The sequence below is a fragment of the Apis laboriosa genome, unplaced genomic scaffold, assembly GCF_014066325.1.
Source record: "Apis laboriosa isolate Shangri-la unplaced genomic scaffold, ASM1406632v1 scaffold9_cov152, whole genome shotgun sequence".
Lineage (NCBI taxonomy): Eukaryota > Metazoa > Arthropoda > Insecta > Hymenoptera > Apidae > Apis > Apis laboriosa.
The window spans coordinates 2,668,505-2,687,329 of record NW_025224966.1 but is presented as its reverse complement, the minus strand read 5'-3'; the positions used below and the strand labels follow the sequence as shown (position 1 = coordinate 2,687,329).

The following is an 18,825-nucleotide window of genomic DNA, read 5'->3' as shown; positions in this document are numbered from 1 at the left end:
CGAATTCTCTTTTCGATTCTCGGTTGAGAAGTGTGTTAAAGTTGTTAAACTGGAAAATGAAAGATATATGTTCGCACCGGAAATTTAGGAACTAGGTCCAAAGACCGCGTTGCGCGTTTCCTCGGCCATATTTGCTCGTGTGAGAACTCGTCTCGTGGAAACTTGGCCCTTCTTCTCGGACGAGATTAGCACGGATGCATAATTTCTCGAACGTTCGGGAAGGGAAGGGAGAACCGAGCGAAGTTTGCTTGCCACTTCGCCCATCCGGATTTGGCTCCTCCGTGAACTTTCCCCTCCCTACTTCGTTGCGATATCGATGTCGTTATCCGTTTCGAATCGTCATTGTTCGATAAATCAGAGTCTGTTTGAGGGGCGAGTCCTCGAACTTTCGAATCGTTTCGAGTCGAAAGGAGGAGCGTTTCCCGCGTGCTGTTTTATTATTTCGAGAAAGTTCGAGGAGAGGAAACGGGACGATGCTTTTTCACCGCGATATTCGCGATTCCTCCGTATTAGCTGTTCGCCGATATCGGGAAAATAACGATCGCTTATTCTTTCGTCGACGAGTGTTTGATCGTTTGGCGAAATTGGGCCGATCTGTTTGCCCGTAAACACGGCCAATTTACGCTCAAAGAGCGGGGAGGGAAATAGCTTGTTAACATCTTTTCGCCTATCGAGCCTGTTTGCTTTCGCTATTTTTCAATTTATCCCAACCACTCGCCCGTTTGTAGAAACAAACGTAACAATTTATCGATCGGATCATCGTTTTGCTTTCGTTTCTCTCCCCCCTCTCCATTCGTTCTTTCAATATTTTCACTCGTCCCGTCCAGTTTTTCCGCTACAATTTGCCCCCGGTTCCTCGCTCGTATCTTTGAACAAATTTCTGCCACTCTACTCTATATGCGTCGAGTGGCCAGAAAACGTCAAAACTTTGGGTTGACAAACGAGGCAGGAACGGTTCGCCAAGATAAATTTCCCTTTTTTGATGGATCAATCCGCCAATCTCGTATTAATCGCTCTCTCTCTCTCTCTCTCTCTCTTTTTAACGAGCCTTTCGCAGGACAGACTTTCCTCTCGATGTGACATCGCAACGTTAACGTTAACGGGTCCTAAGGTTATATCTCCTCGAGGTAAATTTCAAAGAAGAAATATCGTGATGATATTGTCTGGAGTACAGGGTAACCGAGTCGCGCAGAGTTATCGATTGTTTATACGGAGCGTCTCCTCCGGCGAACAAAGGAGAAAAGTTCGGTCGTGTAAAGCGCGCGTTGAACATACTTGGTTTAAACTTTCGTTTCACGGCGTAGAAAGAAGTAAATAAGAAACGCGAGGTGGTGGAAGATATTCCGCCTCTAGAAGAATTCTTCTATCTTTGTCTCGATTTCCTCGCTTCCTTCCCGCACCTTTCGTCGATTTCAGTTCAGCCTGAAAATTACACTGCCCTCCTCGCTTCTCAAATATCTCCCGTCCGGTTCCCGATACATTTACCGTTTCCAAACGCATCTTTCACCTTCCTCCTTCGAATAAAGTTGCGGAGAGGAAGTTTTGCGGCAAGTTTTAAAATTTTCCTATCCTATCCTCCTCCCGAGACGAAGGATGGGATAGGATTTTTGCAGGGAAGCAAAGGCGGGCGAGCAGAACTCGTTTCCCGTAACCTAGAGATTTTAACCGTGAGAGATCGCGAATCGAGGGCTCGAAATCGTTGGGCTTAAAATCGAGGGGACAGTCGGATTTTTTTAGCTTAAAAAACTGCGACGCGATATTAGGCAGGACGTTGGGTGTGGCGCAGCGGCGGCAGGATCCGCTATTTTTCCTCTTTTCCTCGCCCCTATTCCCTCTCCCTCCCCCTATTTCCCTCGGCCGTTCCTCTTATTATCCTCCAGCCCATGCTCCAGTTCCCCATTTAACTTCAGCCTTCGCCTTTTCTTCCCGAGAATTATGTCGGCGCAAATGTTTGCCCTGCCTCCGGCTCGATGTACGTCTCGCGGTTGGGATTCGAAATTTGTCAGCGAGTCGTCTTTCTCTTCCACCCGTTTCCCTTGCGCCGGGAGTAAAGAAACCGGAAATAGAAAGGGAGGCTCCCTCGGCTCCCTCGTGATTTAACGAATTCACCACTCGTACTCCACTCCCCCTACCTACGTTTTTCAACTGTTAGAGAAATCTAGCAGCAGGATAAACAAATTCAAATTTAGAGTCGGCTGCCAGAGACTGATTACGCCCCCTTCTCTCTCTCTCTCTCTCTCTCTCTCTCTCTCTCTCTCTCTCTCTCTCTCTCTCCTCTTGTTTTTCTTCTTGCCTTCCGCGACGATGTTTGCGCGAGAGGTGCTCTCCCGTCGTTTCTAAGTACGTGGACTTTAGGGACCCGTTTGTTTATCGATGTGAAGAAGTCGATAATTTTTTTTTTTTTTTTGTTTGTTTGTTCCCAATCTCTGTGTCAGATGCGCGGGATACGATAGGATAGGATACTTTTCTAGAGGATTAATTTTAAAATGTAAAAGTTTGTAGAAAAATATCGATTAGGATTTATTATCTCTAATTATCAATTTCTATGTTAGATGCTCAGGATACGATAGGATAGGATACTTTTCTAGAGGATTAATTTTAAAATGTAAAAGTTGATAGAAAAATATCAGATTCAGATTTATCATTATATATATATCTAATTACCAATTTCTAGGGGATTGATTCTAAATGTAAAAAGATATGGAAAAATGTCGATTCAGGTTTATTTATTTATTAGCGAACAATTTAAATTTGCGTCGGGCAATTGCGAAACGGACGAATATTATATTAACATATTTCACATATAATCGGATATACGACGGAATAAAGGAAATTACGAATGGTTTTCATTTTGCATTCAAAACACGCGACGGGAGTAACGAGACACGGGCGAAGCTTTAGCTCCAATTCAATCTGGACGAAAATACAGACGAGAAAGAAGAAGAATACGAAGAAATCTACGCAACGAGCGGCACACCGTTTCGAGTCGAAAAACGTTTAGTCACCGGTCTTCGAACCGGAAAAAGACCTCTCCGCTCGATGCTAACTTTCCGCTTTCGAGCTTTCGGGGAAGAGAGGAATTTATCCGTTTATCGGACGAGGAACGCGTGGACGGATGAAAAGCGGGAGAAAAAGGAGGGCGATTGTGCCGAGGTAGCAAATCGGACGAGTAATTTACATCGCTCGCGATCGACCAAGCTTGGATTTTCCCTTCGCCCGGCTCTCGAGAAAAGCTTCAACGATCTTTGGCGTGCCTCGCTTTCGACGCGTTAAAGGCCACCCCTCTATTTACCCTTTTCAATTTTTCTATACCTCCCCACGAAATAGTCGTTTCACGAAAATCGAGACAATTCGAATCGCTTCTCGCCTTATTTCTCTTCCCCCCTCACTCCGCATAAGCTAATTTACGTTCGAATAGCCGGACGATCGAGCTTCGACGAAGATTGAAATCGAGCAGTTTCCACGAGGACGCAGCTGGACGTGGCAGCTATTTCCATGCAAATACGATCGACTCGAGTTGATCGACGTTAGATCTCCTCTCTGGTCTCTGGATACCTTCTCTCCCCCTACCTTTCGCAGGGAAAAACGGAGGAAGGAAGGAGATAGAAGGGAAGATGGGGAGAGAGGAGGAGGAAAGTATCCGATGTAAAACGTCTGCCCGTCGTGAAAACCGCCCCCACCGCGACAGTTTTCTCGATTTTTCTCGGTCGGAAGAACTGTGTTAGCGGAGCGAAATCGGTTGCCAAAAATTCGTCGGAATTGGGTCGATTCGAAGAAGCGATTCCTCCGCGCGGCGGAGTCGAGCGGTTTATTAACAAAACTCTCGTCGCGTAACCTTCGTCTTCTTCGAAGCGAAATGTAGGTTGATGTATTAATATCATTAATTCACGCACGAACGTAACCCGCCACTCGCACGCATCGTTGCTCGTCGCCCGAATCGTCGAGCCCTTCGCTCCCGTTCTCGTCTCTCTCTCTCTCTCTCTCTCGAAGAGAGAGAGCGTAGTGTATTTTAAGATGGTTCAATTTTGCCGAGGGCACGTGGTAGAACACGAGGAAGAGAGGCGAGACGCGACAATTATGCTTCCTCCGCTCGATTTCGACTCCTCTGAAAAAAAAAAAAAAAGAGAAAAATGGAGCGGAAAAGTTTGGAGAATTTGAAAAAAAACCGAATTCGAGCTAATTCTGTCAGCGTGCATCTTTCGTTGGTTGGTTCGAGGAGAAATCGTCGGTCGAGCTCTGTGTCCGAGTGGTTCATCGAAACGTAATTAAGGGACAGGTTTAATCCCTTGCGACAATTACGAGGGATTTCTGGGTACGTAGGGTAAGCAAGAGATTAGAGGTGCTCGTTTGGCCTCCCCCCCTTCCCAAGGCAATGCCTCGTCGCGTTGTTCGAGAATTCCGGTTTATGGTGTTGCGCTGTGCGCCAAGATAGTCGGCTAGGTAATCTTGGAATGACGGGATTAAGATGTTTTCATTGTCTCGCTACTAAGAGGAAGGAAATCTACGCGAGGAGAAACGAGTCTCGTTTAAAATGGGAAATTATTGAGGTTATATTAGCAAGGGAAATTTTTATAAATTTATGTTTATAATGAAACAATGTACGATATTAAAGCGGATATGATAGCGGATTGTGGATCTACAAAGAAAATAATGCAAAATAAAAACCGAATGCGCCTCAATTTTCTTACTACTTTTTAAATTTTTCTTTCTACACTTTTGTTGGAAAAGTAGAAAACATCCTATATACATATGTGTATACGGACAATGTACATCAGCACTTAAGGGACGAATAAGAATAGGTGGTGTCCAGCCAGACGTAATCGTCTCCTCGAATGCTACTCGCGTATATCTCGTTGTTGAGAAAAATTAACATCTATGACGCACCGGTTTCCGTAACTCTTCACTTGTGTTTCGTCGCTTTCAAGGAACATTATCCTCCGCTTTTAGCTTCGAAAAAGTGGAAACGATTCGGACAATAGCGTTGCACGAAAAAGAATCGCGTTTCATTTCCCTTCTATCGTGGCTCGCTCCCACACTCTCTACAGGAATGCAATAATGCAGTTATTCCCGATAATCGATGAAATCCTTACGTTGCTATCAGTCCGCGGAACAAATAATTGCCATCGAGAAACAGTATCGATGGTTAAGCGCGCGTTTGGGGAATTTCGATAGGCGGGTAGATAGTGTGGAAGTAATTTACTCGAGATCGAGATTGAATTTTTCTCTCGAGATTTTTTTGTCGAATCTCTAATAGGCTGATCAATTGCGAGAAACGAGAGCATTCGAATTCGATTTCTTCCCTTTCGATACGAGCGAATTTTCACGAAAATACGTTCGATTCTCTCTCTCTCTCTCTCTCTCTCTTCTTCTGTCGCGATCTTACCGATCCATTCCATTCCGTTCGTATCGTTTGGAGAATAATTACATTAGCTCGACTACGAAAATCTCTGGGAATGTTTGAAAGAGAGATCTATCCAGGAAACGAGAACGCGCAAAAGTAACTCGATAACGTTTACGCTCGTATCGCGGCGATGAATATTTCTCGAAATATTTTTCATTCCCTCGACGAAAGCCAATTTCAACCGTGTAGATCAAAACCGTGTAGATGGAAACGTTGTTACGTTGTTAGAGGGAAATCGGTCGTTCTCGCGATTAACCGATTTCACGAAAGACGATCGTAACCGTTGGTTAGAAAAAGCCGATAATTCGTTGGATTAACGCCACGCGTGATATATACATACATACATATATATATAGAAAGAGAGTGATACAGAAAAAGGGAATCGCTTTGTTCGAGCTCAAAGAGAAAAATCGTTTCGCCGATTTCGCGTTGCGCTTTGTCCGCGGAATTATGCGTTTCCTGGTTATCCTCGATATCCTCGAGCGGCGCGCGGGATGGTTGTAAACGAAAAAACTGGAGGGGGGGGGAGAGGAAAAAAATTGGTTCGAATTCGCTCTCGAGATCCCTGAACAACAATCGATCCGGTTAGTTTGGACGTCGAAAGTTGGGGTGGAACGGTCGCTCGAGTAGGAAATCACGGCAACTTTTACAAATCGTTGTCGGAGTTTCGCGAAAAATATTTTTCTGGGCGCAGGGAAGGAAGGAAAGAACGAACGAACGAACGAACGAACGAACGAACGCGAGTGGCTTCGTCCTCGATGGCACGCTTCGTTTGAGGCTCGGTCGTGCGTGACCGTGCAACGATAAAACGTGGACAGAAGTTCTCGCGGAACGTTTTCAAACTCGCCATCCGTGATCGGAAGCTTCCGGTTGGAAGTGGACTGCTGCCGTCGCCGGAAACGTCCCCGCCACCGCGCCATTTTCCACCGATTGCACCGATATCCTCTCCGTGTCTTAATAAATTTTATCCTTCCCCGATTGTTTCGATAGCCACGATTCCCTTCCAATTTACTTACATATATATATTCTTTCAGAAAGGAAGGAAGAAACGAACGTGAACGTTCGTAACTTCTTTTTCTTTAAAATGGGAAATAATCATGGTTTCTCTTTATTTAACGAGGTTAAGAAGAATTATTTCGTAATTCGATTCGACGAAAAAATTCGGTCGGTCGCGATCGACGATTTCTCGCGGAAACCGTTTTGCTCAAGGGATGTTTACGAGTGGTCCATTTCTCAGAGCGTCTTTCCCGCGCGAAAATCCACTTTCCACGCTCTCAGACCCGTCTCGAGAGCCGCGAAGGCGGCGGCTCTCTATTTCTTTGAAATTACTCGACAGCCAGTGGGTTTAAACGCTTCTAGAGATTTAGTTTACACGCCTCGAATCGCCCTGCCCCTCGGATCCAGTCTTGTTTCAATCTTTCCAACCCCTCGTCTTCTGTACGCGCGTCCCTTTTTCTCGATCGATCGATCATCGCTTAGTCCTCTGCTGAGGTTATCGAGGATAATCGTTCTTCAACTTGGCAAATACGTTATATACCTCTGTGATTTGTATCGCAGGAAACTTGCGGAAAAGTTTCGCGCTATTCCAAGATCTGCTCGCCACGATCGTTATCCTCACAACTTTTAGCGAGAAAGTTTTATCTTTATCCACCGGAGTTAATGAACAAAACGCACAAAGATTCTTTCTTTTTATTATATATTTATTTAACGCTTGAGTCACGACCGCGTCAAAGGGATACAAAGTTTTTTGAACCGCGTGCCGCGATTATTTTTCCATCCCCCTCCAAAAAAAAGAACATTAGTCTCGTCAAGTCGTATTTCGAGTTAAATTACGAAAATACATTTTCCACTTCTAAACGCGTATTTTTCTTTCCGCGCAAACTTTCGACAAACTTTCGACGAACTTTCGATTAACGTCTTTCTTCAAAATTTGCGTGCTTGCGTTTAAAATTGCTCGTACGAGACTGTTAAAATAATCAGATCCAATTCGACTGCCGTCCGTATAATTCGGCAGGGGCGCCTTTTTAATGCAAATAAAAGGAGGAGAGGGACTTGTTCGCAACACGGGGAAAGGAGTGGAGTGAAACTACTCGAAAAGCTCGGGGCATTAAATCGTAAATGTCGTTTCGAGACACGAACGATTAACGCTTTGGTCCTTTCCCTCCTCCCCCCTCCCCCTCGATTCCAGCGTCCGTAAGACAGCCCCGAGCTCGAATCTTGAGAGCCGCGTGTCGAGTCCCGGGGTTGAATCCTTTTCGAGTATTGTAAATGCGTAATTGCGAGAGGCAACGGTGGAAAGCAGTTGCACGCGGTGTTCCACGATTCCGTGCGCTTATTGCCCGATCCGGGAAGGGAGAATCGAGTGGAAACGACGCGTTTCTACTCGGGGCAGACACGAAATCCAATTTCACTGATGAACGCCCTCCGCGCGCAATTAATCGAAATCTGTCTTCATTGATATCGGCGAGACTGGAAATTTAATTAACCAAATTTTCTCAAACTGCCGCTTCGAGTCGTGGTGGCCTTCTTTCTTTCGAAAATTTCAACCGGTGACGTGTATCGCTCCCGATCCGACTTCACCCAACCGCCCTTTATTGCATTCTCTGCGATCGGCCGAAATTTCGCATTCGACTCGCGTCGCCTGCTTATCTTTTTCCTCTCCATTCATCGTTCCAACACAACTCGGTAAACTAATCCGTCTCGCCTTTCCAAAATCCTCTCCCGATTTAATTTCAAATACGAATCTATCATTTTTCTGCGCACGGAGAAGGAGATGGCTTTCGTCAAATCCTCTCCCCGCCATCGATTCTCCGTCTTTTTTTTTTTTTCTTTCTTTTTTCGACGTGGACAACTCGTGGAACAAACCCACGAGTATATTATCAATCGTTACGACTTTATCTATCTATTTGACACCCCCCATGACATATCGTTCGAAAATATTTTGGACGATATATTCTCGAGCGAAAATTTCTATGAATTCTTTTTCTTTGAATTTTCAAATATATAAATTCCTTTCCGAGTTGTCGATGAGTTGTCGCGATGCTGCGTGGAAAATAGATACCGATACGTCTCGAAAATACGATTTTCGATTAAGTTGGAACGGAACCTTGCTCATTTCTCCGCGTCGATGCTCGCCTCGTACAACATCCACCGCAATGCTTGGCGGTAAACAGTTTTACTACACTTGGAATAATTACATTGCTGTAAATATCGTCGTTACATCGACCGTGTTTCCCAACCGCTATCGACTCGCTCGCAATCATTTCCAATTCTCGTCCTTGCGATTTATCGAGCTGCAAGTTTATCGAAATGTTGCCACTCGCGGTCAGATTAATTTCAAACATCGAAAAGCAAAAATCAACTTTTTCCAAATTTCGTTCGTTCTCGATGAAATTCTTCCATTCTATTCTCAATCAATTTATTTATACCTTCGAAAATATTATTATCCCGCGGCGAAGCCTCGTTGCAAACGCGTACGAGCAATCGATCCATCGTTCGCGTACTAATCCTAAATTTCCATACATTTCCGTATCTTTCCACCAACGTCGTGACACGGCTTATTTATCGCCAATTAGAGGCTGCAAATTGTCCCTATACATATATGTATATCCACTTTAATAAAGCTTCGCTCGAGCAAGTTGGCGTAGGGTGCTCAAGGTTTTAACCCGGTCCACAGCTGATAACCGGGTTTATCAAGCTTTTCCTCCGGCTGATATTAAATTTTCGAACTCGTCGATCGCTATTTCCTCCTCGTATCTGCCTAATCTCTGCGAATCCCTCGTCGACCCTCCGATCACGCTTGTAAACAGGAACGTGTCTCCGCGAAACTGAAAACTGTGTAAAAAATAATGTAAAAAATAATTTAAAGTTACAAGTTTTTACAAGTTTTACAAGTTTTACAAGTAGATAAATTATACGAATTTTTTGTCTTTATTTTTTGGGGGGAAAAAGTATCTGGAACTCGAATAATTACTTCAAATTCAATTCTCTCCGAGAATTAATTTTCAAACGAGTAGAAAAAATTCATTCCACATTTCATTCGTCGACAATTTATCGTCGCGATAAACCGAGACGATAATTTTTCGCGAATCCCTTCGTAATAAATCGGTTGACCTCGATCCCTGGTCAACGGAGGAAATCCCAGGACGCAAGGTCTCCATATTGTTTTCCCCACGGTCGCAAGTTCATCAGGCCGCTAGCGCCTTTATTCCCTCGCGTTACAAGGTTCGTAATAAATGCGTTACGGCGACATCGGGAGGGAGGATAAGTTTCCCCTTTGTGCGCCAAGATTCGTCTTTCCCTCTATATTGAAATGCTTAACGTCGCTGCCAGCGTTCACCCGCGATGACAACGTCGACGTCAGGTGTCACGGGTGAAAAATGCGACCGACTCGGGAGTATACGCCCGAGGAAGTGGATAATTGCGAGCGGTCGTGAAATCGACGCCGTGAGGTATACGAACGTTATGAATCTTTGAACATCCGATGATTTCCACATCCCAGCGCGACAAAATTGTCGAGATTTGTACGTTTAAACAAAGAATATAACAGGTGAGGCGAGCTCGTTCAAAAACGAACGCGTTCATCGATTCTTCGCCGATGTGTATTCACTGTTTCAGTAGCTGTAAAGATAGAAACGGTATTTCGGTTATTAACGAGCAGCCGCGTGCCAATCCTTTCAGAGAGAAGGGTTGAAGAGTTTGAAGAGAGAGAGAGAGAGAGAAGAGCGGAGGGAAGGATGATTCGAGCTCCCTTTCGAAATCCATCGATTCGGCTCGAATTCTTCGCCCTCGTTTTGTATCGAGTTTCCATACACCGTCCCGGAGAAAATAACGAACCGTAGCGGGTTAGGATAGGGAAAGCAACAGGGGGATCCTGCGAACGAGCAGGGTTGGAGCAGAGCGAGCGATCTGTTCCTGCGCGCCCAAAGGAGCGGCGTTCGAGATAAAACGCGCGCGCATCGGCGTTACGGGCGTTGTCAAATAGAATCGAACCTCGTTTCCTCCTCCGCTTTCTATGAATCGTGGAAACAAAGAGAATCGCGGTCCATTTCCGCGAGAGATGAAAACGTCGAGCGGTAACGAAGCTGCAAGCCGATAATGTGCTTACTCGGTGGAAAGAGGATTTTCAAAAGTGTCTACTTCCCGCTATCTCGGCAGAGACAGCTCGAGGAGACGCGACAGATGGAAATCGCGGAAAACTCTATCGCGAATCTACCGCGAACGAAAAAAAGAGAGAAAAAAAAGGGGAAAAAAAGAAGATCGAGAGAAGCGAGGACTCGACTCGACTCGATGAATCGTACGAGGGAACGTATATCCAGGGCAAATTGACCGGCCGTTACACGATAATTCGTTCGCTTCTTGGATTGCTTCGGCGCAACAATCATCGCCTACCGGTAATTATCACGGTGGAAAAGGGAGGAGTCGAATCGACAGGGAGATAAAAAACATCGTCGAGGATGGAACGTTCGTTTTCGATGACGAGCAATTCGTCAGAGGATCCGTGGATGGTATTCGACATTGAAATTGCGGTTGCCTTCTTTTCTCTATTTCTCTCTTACGTTTTCCTGTGGAAATTTATGACCCGGCCGAAGAGGATTATCGTCGTAACGGTGTAATCAATCAATTCGTTATGAAAAATGTAAAGCGGAGCTTTATCACCGAACTCTCCACCGAGGAGCGCGAATCGGATGAAATCGGATTACCACGTTCCTTTGTGAATCGGTGATGAAATTAGGCCGTACCGCGTCATCAACGAAATCGTATCGACACTCGAGCCGTGTTAATCCCACCTGTTTGCAACGTGGAGCAAATGAGCAAAATATCCTCAGATTACCGTACATTGTACCCTCGTATCAATTCGAACCAATTTTGAATTTAAAAGGATATCCTATTTCCTTTTCCACTCTCGCTCGGTCGAAGGTTAACGGAATAAAATCAAAGGTTAATCGTTCGATTAAGCAGGTAAATAAGTTTCATCTAGAAATGGAAACAAATTAACCGGTCCGCGAATAAATCGTGCGGATTCGTTCGTCAGAGTGAAGTTTAGTCACCGCGAGGATTGTTTTCAATGCTGTTCCCTCCTCTCTCTTTCACCATCGAGCGTTGTTGCGTCGAAACCGGACTCGGATTTAAAACTGCAACGCCACGCGAAACTTGTCCTCTCGCCAACGATTGACATCACGGGGGAGATTGAACTATAGACGCTCCGTTTCCGCGCGGAATTGCGAAACGACGCGACACGTGTCGCGAACGAGCTTGTATTCCATCCGTCGTGAGACGGCGCGTAAAGGGGAGACGGATACAAGTCGCTCGAGTGATAAAAAGGCAATCGAGTGGGTTGAATCGCGAGAACGATGCAGCTGCGCTCTTTGACGAGACTTGCCCCCCCCCCCCTCTCTCTCTCTCTCTCACTCTTTTCTCTTTCCGTGGAATGGAAACAGTTTCGTTTCACGGATCGATGTGCAGTCCCTTTGACGGAGACTTAGCTGAAACTTATCTGAACGATGCAGTCTTCTTTGCCGCGAGCCTGGCATTTCCCCGATAGATGCTCGATGCATCCGGCCGCGGACAAATCGACGTTCCTCGCGAATTTCGAAGAACGAACACGCTCTTCCCCCACGGGGAAATTATAATTTCTTCCTTTCCCCCGGCAGGAGCGTAAAGAATATTACCATCAAAGTCTCGATCGCGCGTTCCAGATTGCTCACGACGCTTCGTATAATTTTGCAATTACCGGAACCTTGTTAAACTGCCTTTGCTTGTGGATCTCTTGCCTCAAGAACAACATTCTCCCCACCCTCCCGATCTCGCGTTTATATTTAATGGAGTTTACACGATGTACCACCCTTCTCGAGGCAAACTTTATTCGTTTCACTTCTACTTCCCGAATAATCCTGCTTAATTAAACGTCACTTCTCGGCGTCCCTCTTCGGGCGGATTAGCCGTCCGAGCGATATCGTATTTTCGCTCGTCGATCGAAGTGGAAATTTTTTTTTCACCCGTTTTGGCCCGGAGGGCAAAGACAAAAAACCGCCGCGGTTAAACGTCGCGGAACGGTTTAAGAATGGAATAAGGGGAACCGATGTCGAGGCGAACAATGAAGACGTCGAAATTCCCAGCGATAATTGGAGAAAGCTAGATTTTCTTCCCAACGATTCTCCTTCCGAAAGCCGCTCCCTTTTCAGAAACGAAACGAATCCTTTTATATCTGAACCGTGGGGGGGAATGGGAACAACCATCGTTGAAAGTAGTACAGTTTGCTTATTATAGAATTTAAAGTTTACTGAAGAAATTTTATTTTTTTATTATTATTAATTTTTATTATTCGAATGTTGCCAGCGACATCACTACTTCATAGTTGGTACCCATTTCTTCACAATTACGTATAATTAAATATATTCATTCAGTTAAATCGGTACGTTTTATTTATTATTTTCACCGCCCAGTCAACATTACTGGTTTCGCTTGGCCGAGAATAAGGCAAATCGTTCGAGTTGGTGAGTCGAAAGCACGATACACTGCTGCGAAATTGTATACGCGGTGGTTGAGAACACGCTGATTGACCGAGAGAAACCGACCGGTAGAAGATTTTTACGACGCGTGGAGGCACGATCGATCGATAGACGGCGACGAATTGACGGAAATCAAAAGCGACAGAGGCGGGTCCGTTGACGAAGGTCCGATCGATATACCGGACAATTAACACTATTTGACAAACTTGGCCGAATAGAAGGTGGCCCGGATAGAAATTACGGGATCGATCGTTGAATCGGCCCGTTAAAATTTCCTATCCGTTACGTTCGAAAACGAAGGAATCAATCGTGTTATAAATCCGATTAAACGAGGAATATTAATCGAATCGACGGAGGCGAAGTTCAAAATTCTGTATATTTGACCCGCGTTCGCAACACGAGTTCGACGAGAGGAATAAAATCTTTCGCCCCTAACGGGACACATCAACACGCTTCCATCCCCTCGGTGACCGATAATTAAATTCGTAATGCAACGTTCCGCGATACTAATTGGGATGTTTGAGTTAGCGCGGTGCCGACCTCGGTCCACCGTCGAATCCTCGAATCTCCCTCGAATCAGCGAAAAACCACCACCACCACGATCAAACAGGTAGCAGCGCGACGCGCGGCCCCTTGGCCTCGAGCGAANTACTAATTGGGATGTTTGAGTTAGCGCGGTGCCGACCTCGGTCCACCGTCGAATCCTCGAATCTCCCTCGAATCAGCGAAAAACCACCACCACCACCGCGATCAAACAGGTAGCAGCGCGACGCGCGGCCCCTTGGCCTCGAGCGAAAGATCGGCCCAAGATATTTTTCGTGGCTCGCTCGAGGGGGAAGGGAGAGGACGATTGGACCGAGTCTAAATACATATATATATAATATAGGATACAGACGGAGATCGTGTTCCACTCACCGAGTACGAGCAGCAGTAGAACTTGTTGCGGGAGCCGAGCCACCATTGTGGGCTCCTCCTCTGGCGCATTTATGAATTGAAATCGGCCGTGCACCGTTTCCACACTCACGATCACACCCGCCCCTTGCAACAACATTCATTTAACGTTCCTCCCAGCTTCTTCCACCGTGGATCCGGCCCGTCTCCTCCGACCACGCTCCTCGTCGTCCCGCGCCCCCGCGCCCTTGCACGCGCGGGCCACGCGCGAGTTTTTCACAGAGGCGGAGCGCGTCCCACCCGCCTCGTTCCCTGTTCGCCTCGTCTCGCTCGCGCTCGCACACCCGCTCCACCAACGTTGCCGCCCGCTCCACCGCTCGGCTCGGGATCTCATCCGGCGCGTGACCGAACGTGGCGGCTACGAGCGACGTATATCGGTGCCCCGATTCAACCACGCGGACGGGCTGCGCTTGATCGCTAAGGGTTCGTCGAGGCCTCCCTCGATCACCACCAGTTTCCTAACGGCTACTCCGTCACCTCTGCGCGCATTGATATTGTTTCGTATTCTCCAATTCTCGAAATCTCGAATCGTGGAGGTGAAAGGGGGAAGGAGAGCTCGACGATGATTCGGTCGGTGTGTAACAAAAATGTTGGTGCGTATAAGGTTCGATAAAAGCTTGGAAACGAGAAGAGAGAGAGAGAGAGAGAGAGAGAAGGAATTTTCGAGGATGGATAGGAGAAGAGGGAGGAGGAGGTGTTTTATGGGACGGACGTGAAGGTATATCGAGGTGTATCACCGGCGTGACTGTCGATCGAATATTCCTCGAGGCAAAGTATCGAGGCACATCGGTGTAAATTGAAAACCGATAAGCCTGTTCTTGGATAAGCCGTGAATGGATTATCACTTTGATTCGCGTCACTTTCAACGCTCCCGCGCGCCAATCAACCTCCCACGATTTTTATCCAGTTTCTCGTCGGAACGAAACGCTTCGTTCGAAAGGTTTTCACGCGAAGATCGTTCCTCCGCGACGACGGGATAAGCGCGAGGAAGGGCGTTCGCTTTTCGTTCGACGGAAACTGCGTCGGAATCTCCCTTTCCGCGAGAATCGCGACTCCCGACTGGCTTCTACGCTTCGTACCGCTTCGCAAACTGATTGTTAATCCCGGCGACGAAATAAAAACGCTCGTTTAATTCCCGTCACGAGCGCGAGAAGGAAGAGGTGGAAGAACAAAGAGGGGGGAAAAATCGTCTCGTCGGAACTTTTCCTCCCGGGAAGGTCCCTCCCCTCCCCTACTATAAACTTTTCATTTCGTTTGTTTTTCCCGTGGCAGACTGAATATGCATGACCACGTGAACAGCCACTTCGTGAAAAACCACCACTCCCCTCCTGCCTCGTGCTCTTTTTAGCCGCCGGATTTTCCCCCGCTCATCCCCCTCGTACCCTCGCTTGTTAAGAGATATACGGAGACAATTATCGGATCGTTTCCTCCTCCCCGATTATTAAAACGGAACGATATAAATGCATGTATATGTGTGTGTGTGCGCGCGTAAATTTGTGCGCGTTATATTTTACGGGGTAGAAATATTTCCTCTTCGACGAAGAAAAATTCCTCCTCCCCTCCTCCCCTCCTCCCGTGGAACGAAACGTTCGAGGAACCTCTTTAAATTATCTTATCAAACCCGTCCCTCGAACTGCGGCGATCTTTCGAGGCCGCTTGGCCGGCTGCCGAGATTTTTCGTGGATATTTATGTCGCGGCCGTGCATCGGTCTCTGCTCCGACCGAATCATCGAACGATATGTAACGAGAAGCTCGCAATCCTTCGTTTCGTAAAACGAACCTTCCTGCTAATATAATTCCTAATAAACTCGGGGATTAACGAACCCCGTTGTTCGTGCGAACGATCAAGCGCAAACTCGTGCCTCGTCGGAAGAAAAGAAAGAGAGAGAAAGAAAGAAAAGAAGAAGGGAGAACAACGCACTTTTCCTTTTCTTTCCGTCGTTACTCGAGCGATCGGGTTCCACTTAAACACAAGTTGCACCCTTCCGTTCCTTCCCTTCCTGATGATGATCCAGCTCACCCACCAGGTCACTCACATACACATACACATACGCGCGGCGAAATCGCGGGGGCGATGAGAGAGAGAGAGAGAGAGAGAGCGGGGTAGAAGTGAAGGATACGGAAAGACGGCACCACGGCCACCGAGATGTCGCACGCGGAGTCTCACCGCCGACTGACTCTCGCCGCGGCTCCTCTTCGTTCGCCCCCTCCTGCGCGAGCACGCGGACTGGACGCGCCGGTACGGCTCGGCGGCGCCTGGTCGCGAGTTCCGCGCGAGCTCACGCGAGCCGCCGCGCGAGAACCTCTCCGCTCGACTGTTCGCCCGCTCGCCTCGCGGCCACCCACCACTGCCTCCTCTCTTCCTTCCTCGCCTGCTGACCGTCGCTCTTCCCTTCCCTTCTCCCCGCTTCTCCTCCCTCCCTCTGCCCACCCCCTCGCGAGGCCACCACGCGGCGCGGACGGGGAGGGACCCCGGTGGAGGAGCGGATTCGCCGGGAGGAAATTTGCGGCAACGGCGTGGCAGTGGCGCGTAGTCGTAATTGCGTTCCCCGATAATTGTCGTCGCGTAATCGTTGACGCCGTTTCTTATTTTCCAACTGCCGTTACCGCGGCCCGGGCCGAGTGCCGTAATCTCGTTTCCTTTTCCGCTGTCCTGCCCTCCCTTTCCTGTGTTTGTTGTGTCCACCCATCCGGAAAAGGGAGGAGAAATCGCGGAAGATTTCGCACGAAAAAAAGGGGGGAGGATGTCCCTCTAACGCCACGAGACTCGACCGAGTGAATGGTTGAAAGAAAGAAAGAAAGAAATTTTTCGTTTCCGTCGGATCGAAATTCGACGTCGATGTGACGATATATAAGACGATACGTAAGATTAAACAGAGGGAGACGCGATGCTGAATGAACCACGACGGAAGTTGGCCGCGGTCAAACAAACCATCGTGTACACAGCGTAATCGAGATCCGGCAAATAATCTTGCATCGACGCGAAGCGATGGAGAGATGGTAACGAGAGGCTGTTTGCCGATCATATTGCTCCTCCGCGTCTCCTTTGGGACGTTTTCGGTTAACGGAGAAAAAGAATCAGATATACATATATATATATATATATATATATATTCTTATCGCGTATCGATTGCTCGTCCGATTCATCGAAGCGAAGGATCGTACGATCAAAGGGAACGTTCGATACAGGGGGTAAAGCGTTTCATCGAGTAATTAAACTTGCTACGTCATGACATTCATTAAATACGCGTACGCGGGTATACCCGTATATAACGATTGTGCCAGCCGTTCATTCCGACGCGATACGAGCATAAACCGAGCCAATACGCGAGACAATCGAACGAGCGTGGTTGCCTGCTTATATCGGGTAGAGGTTAACAGAATTTACCGATGGAATTTTGACGATACTGTTGAGCGACTCTCCTCTTATTTGCTCCTCGATTCTATTTATCGTACGGTAAAATGAAATCGCTCTGAAAAGAAAAATCTCCTCCTCGTCCAACGATCCGGTTCGCGAGGAGACAAGATATCGCAGAGAGGTCTCGATTTCGGTCGAATTTCGCGGCCGCGAAAATTCGTTTGGAAATTAAAAAGAAAGAAAGGAACGCGGTGACGTTAAGCGGAAGAGGAAAGTCGGCGGTTGGCCGGCAAAAGGGCAGAGAGCGCAACCTGGCTGATCGAGCACCCGTCACTGGCAGACGTCTAACCGACGTATTCCAATTCGCGCGGCCATTCACCGACCGACAAAAGCGGCCGCTCTTTTGCAAATTGCAAATTGCGGCCGCCGTTTCGCGGGTTCTTCCTCCAGCCTGGAAAAACGCATCGCCAGCGATACTTCTCCCCTTCCGATCTTCACGCGCGCACACAGAAATTTGAAATTGGAAACGGAGCCTTTTGATCTCCCGACCGTTGAACGCGCCAACTTTCATCCCCGCGCGAATCAACGTTGACCGGTTCACTCAGTAGTCTAGCCTCCGACTCACTGGATTCCCCTTAACGAAAAGGATCGTAGGTCAGGAGTGGTGGAAGTTGGCGCTGCGGATGCGGAACTGTTTCCATCCGAGCTCGGTTTTCTTAACTTTAACTCTACCCTCCGCTCTTCCCTGCTATTCCGAATCTCGCGCAAACGGGCGGGCGAAAAGAATTCTTTAAAAATTCCGTCTCGATTCACGCCCAACCTATTTTCTCGTTATCGCGAGAAACAATTGAATTCTCGCCCCCCTGAACGTTTTCCTAATCCTGGTGGAAATTACACACGATTTCACGATTTTCGTTCGACGAATTCGCCGTTTCATCGATGGATGCCAGGTTTCGATAAATAAATCGACTTCCTCCCTTTCCCATCGGAATGCATCGAACTCGTATATTCGATATTCGCAAGAAAGTAATATCTACCGTTTCGCGATATTGGTTCCCCTTTCGCGTGTTTACTTAACAAATAACTCCTTTCGTACCTTTGTTTGCCCGTTGTTGTTAAATATTTGTATTGTTCGTAACAATACACGTCGGCCTGTATTAACGTCGGAGAAAAAGCGCAGGGGAATCCGGAGAGGGGACGCGAGAAAGCGTGTAATTTCCCGTGGAGACGACGAAACGACACTCTTTCCCCTCCTTTCCTTCGTCGTCGGATGTCTCTCTCTTTCTCTCTCTCTCTCTCTCTCTCCGCCGTTAACCCAGGTTAAACCGTCGAGTTACACGGGAAAACTCCTTGGAGACGCATTGGCAGATTCTTATCTCTGCGGTTGGAACGGACCAAGAGGCAAGATTCTCCACGCCTTTCGGTTCGCTTCTCCTCCTCCTCCTCCTCCGGCTTTGCCTCGGCTACAATCGCGTCGTCGATTCGACCGCCGACGACTCCTCGTCGATTTGCGGTCGCCCAATTAGACGCGTTCTTCAAAGAGATTGCGGTAAGGAAAATTTAATTGTCTTGTCGGGAATCGCTCGTCGATAAACTCTCCCTTT

The 18,825-nt window shown here is 47.4% G+C and overlaps 1 protein-coding gene across 5 annotated transcripts in view; it reads right to left on the bottom strand.

The window, feature by feature from the left end:
- Positions 1–16,233, bottom strand: part of LOC122720037 (neuropilin and tolloid-like protein 2) — a 75,724-nt gene extending 59,491 nt beyond the window's left edge. Inside the window, exons 1-2 of one of the 5 annotated variants that reach the window (XM_043946444.1) lie at positions 15,785–16,233; positions 13,828–14,342 (exon numbers count right to left, since the gene is read on the bottom strand). In XM_043946444.1, the coding sequence (XP_043802379.1) occupies positions 13,828–13,963 (136 nt within the window). In that variant the 5' untranslated portion in view covers positions 13,964–14,342; positions 15,785–16,233. Of the gene's footprint in view, positions 1–13,827; positions 15,142–15,784 lie in introns of those variants that run through there. The other 4 variants (XM_043946441.1, XM_043946443.1, XM_043946445.1 and 1 more) reach the window with 4 other exon arrangements.
- Between the last annotated feature and the right edge of the window lie 2,592 nt (positions 16,234–18,825).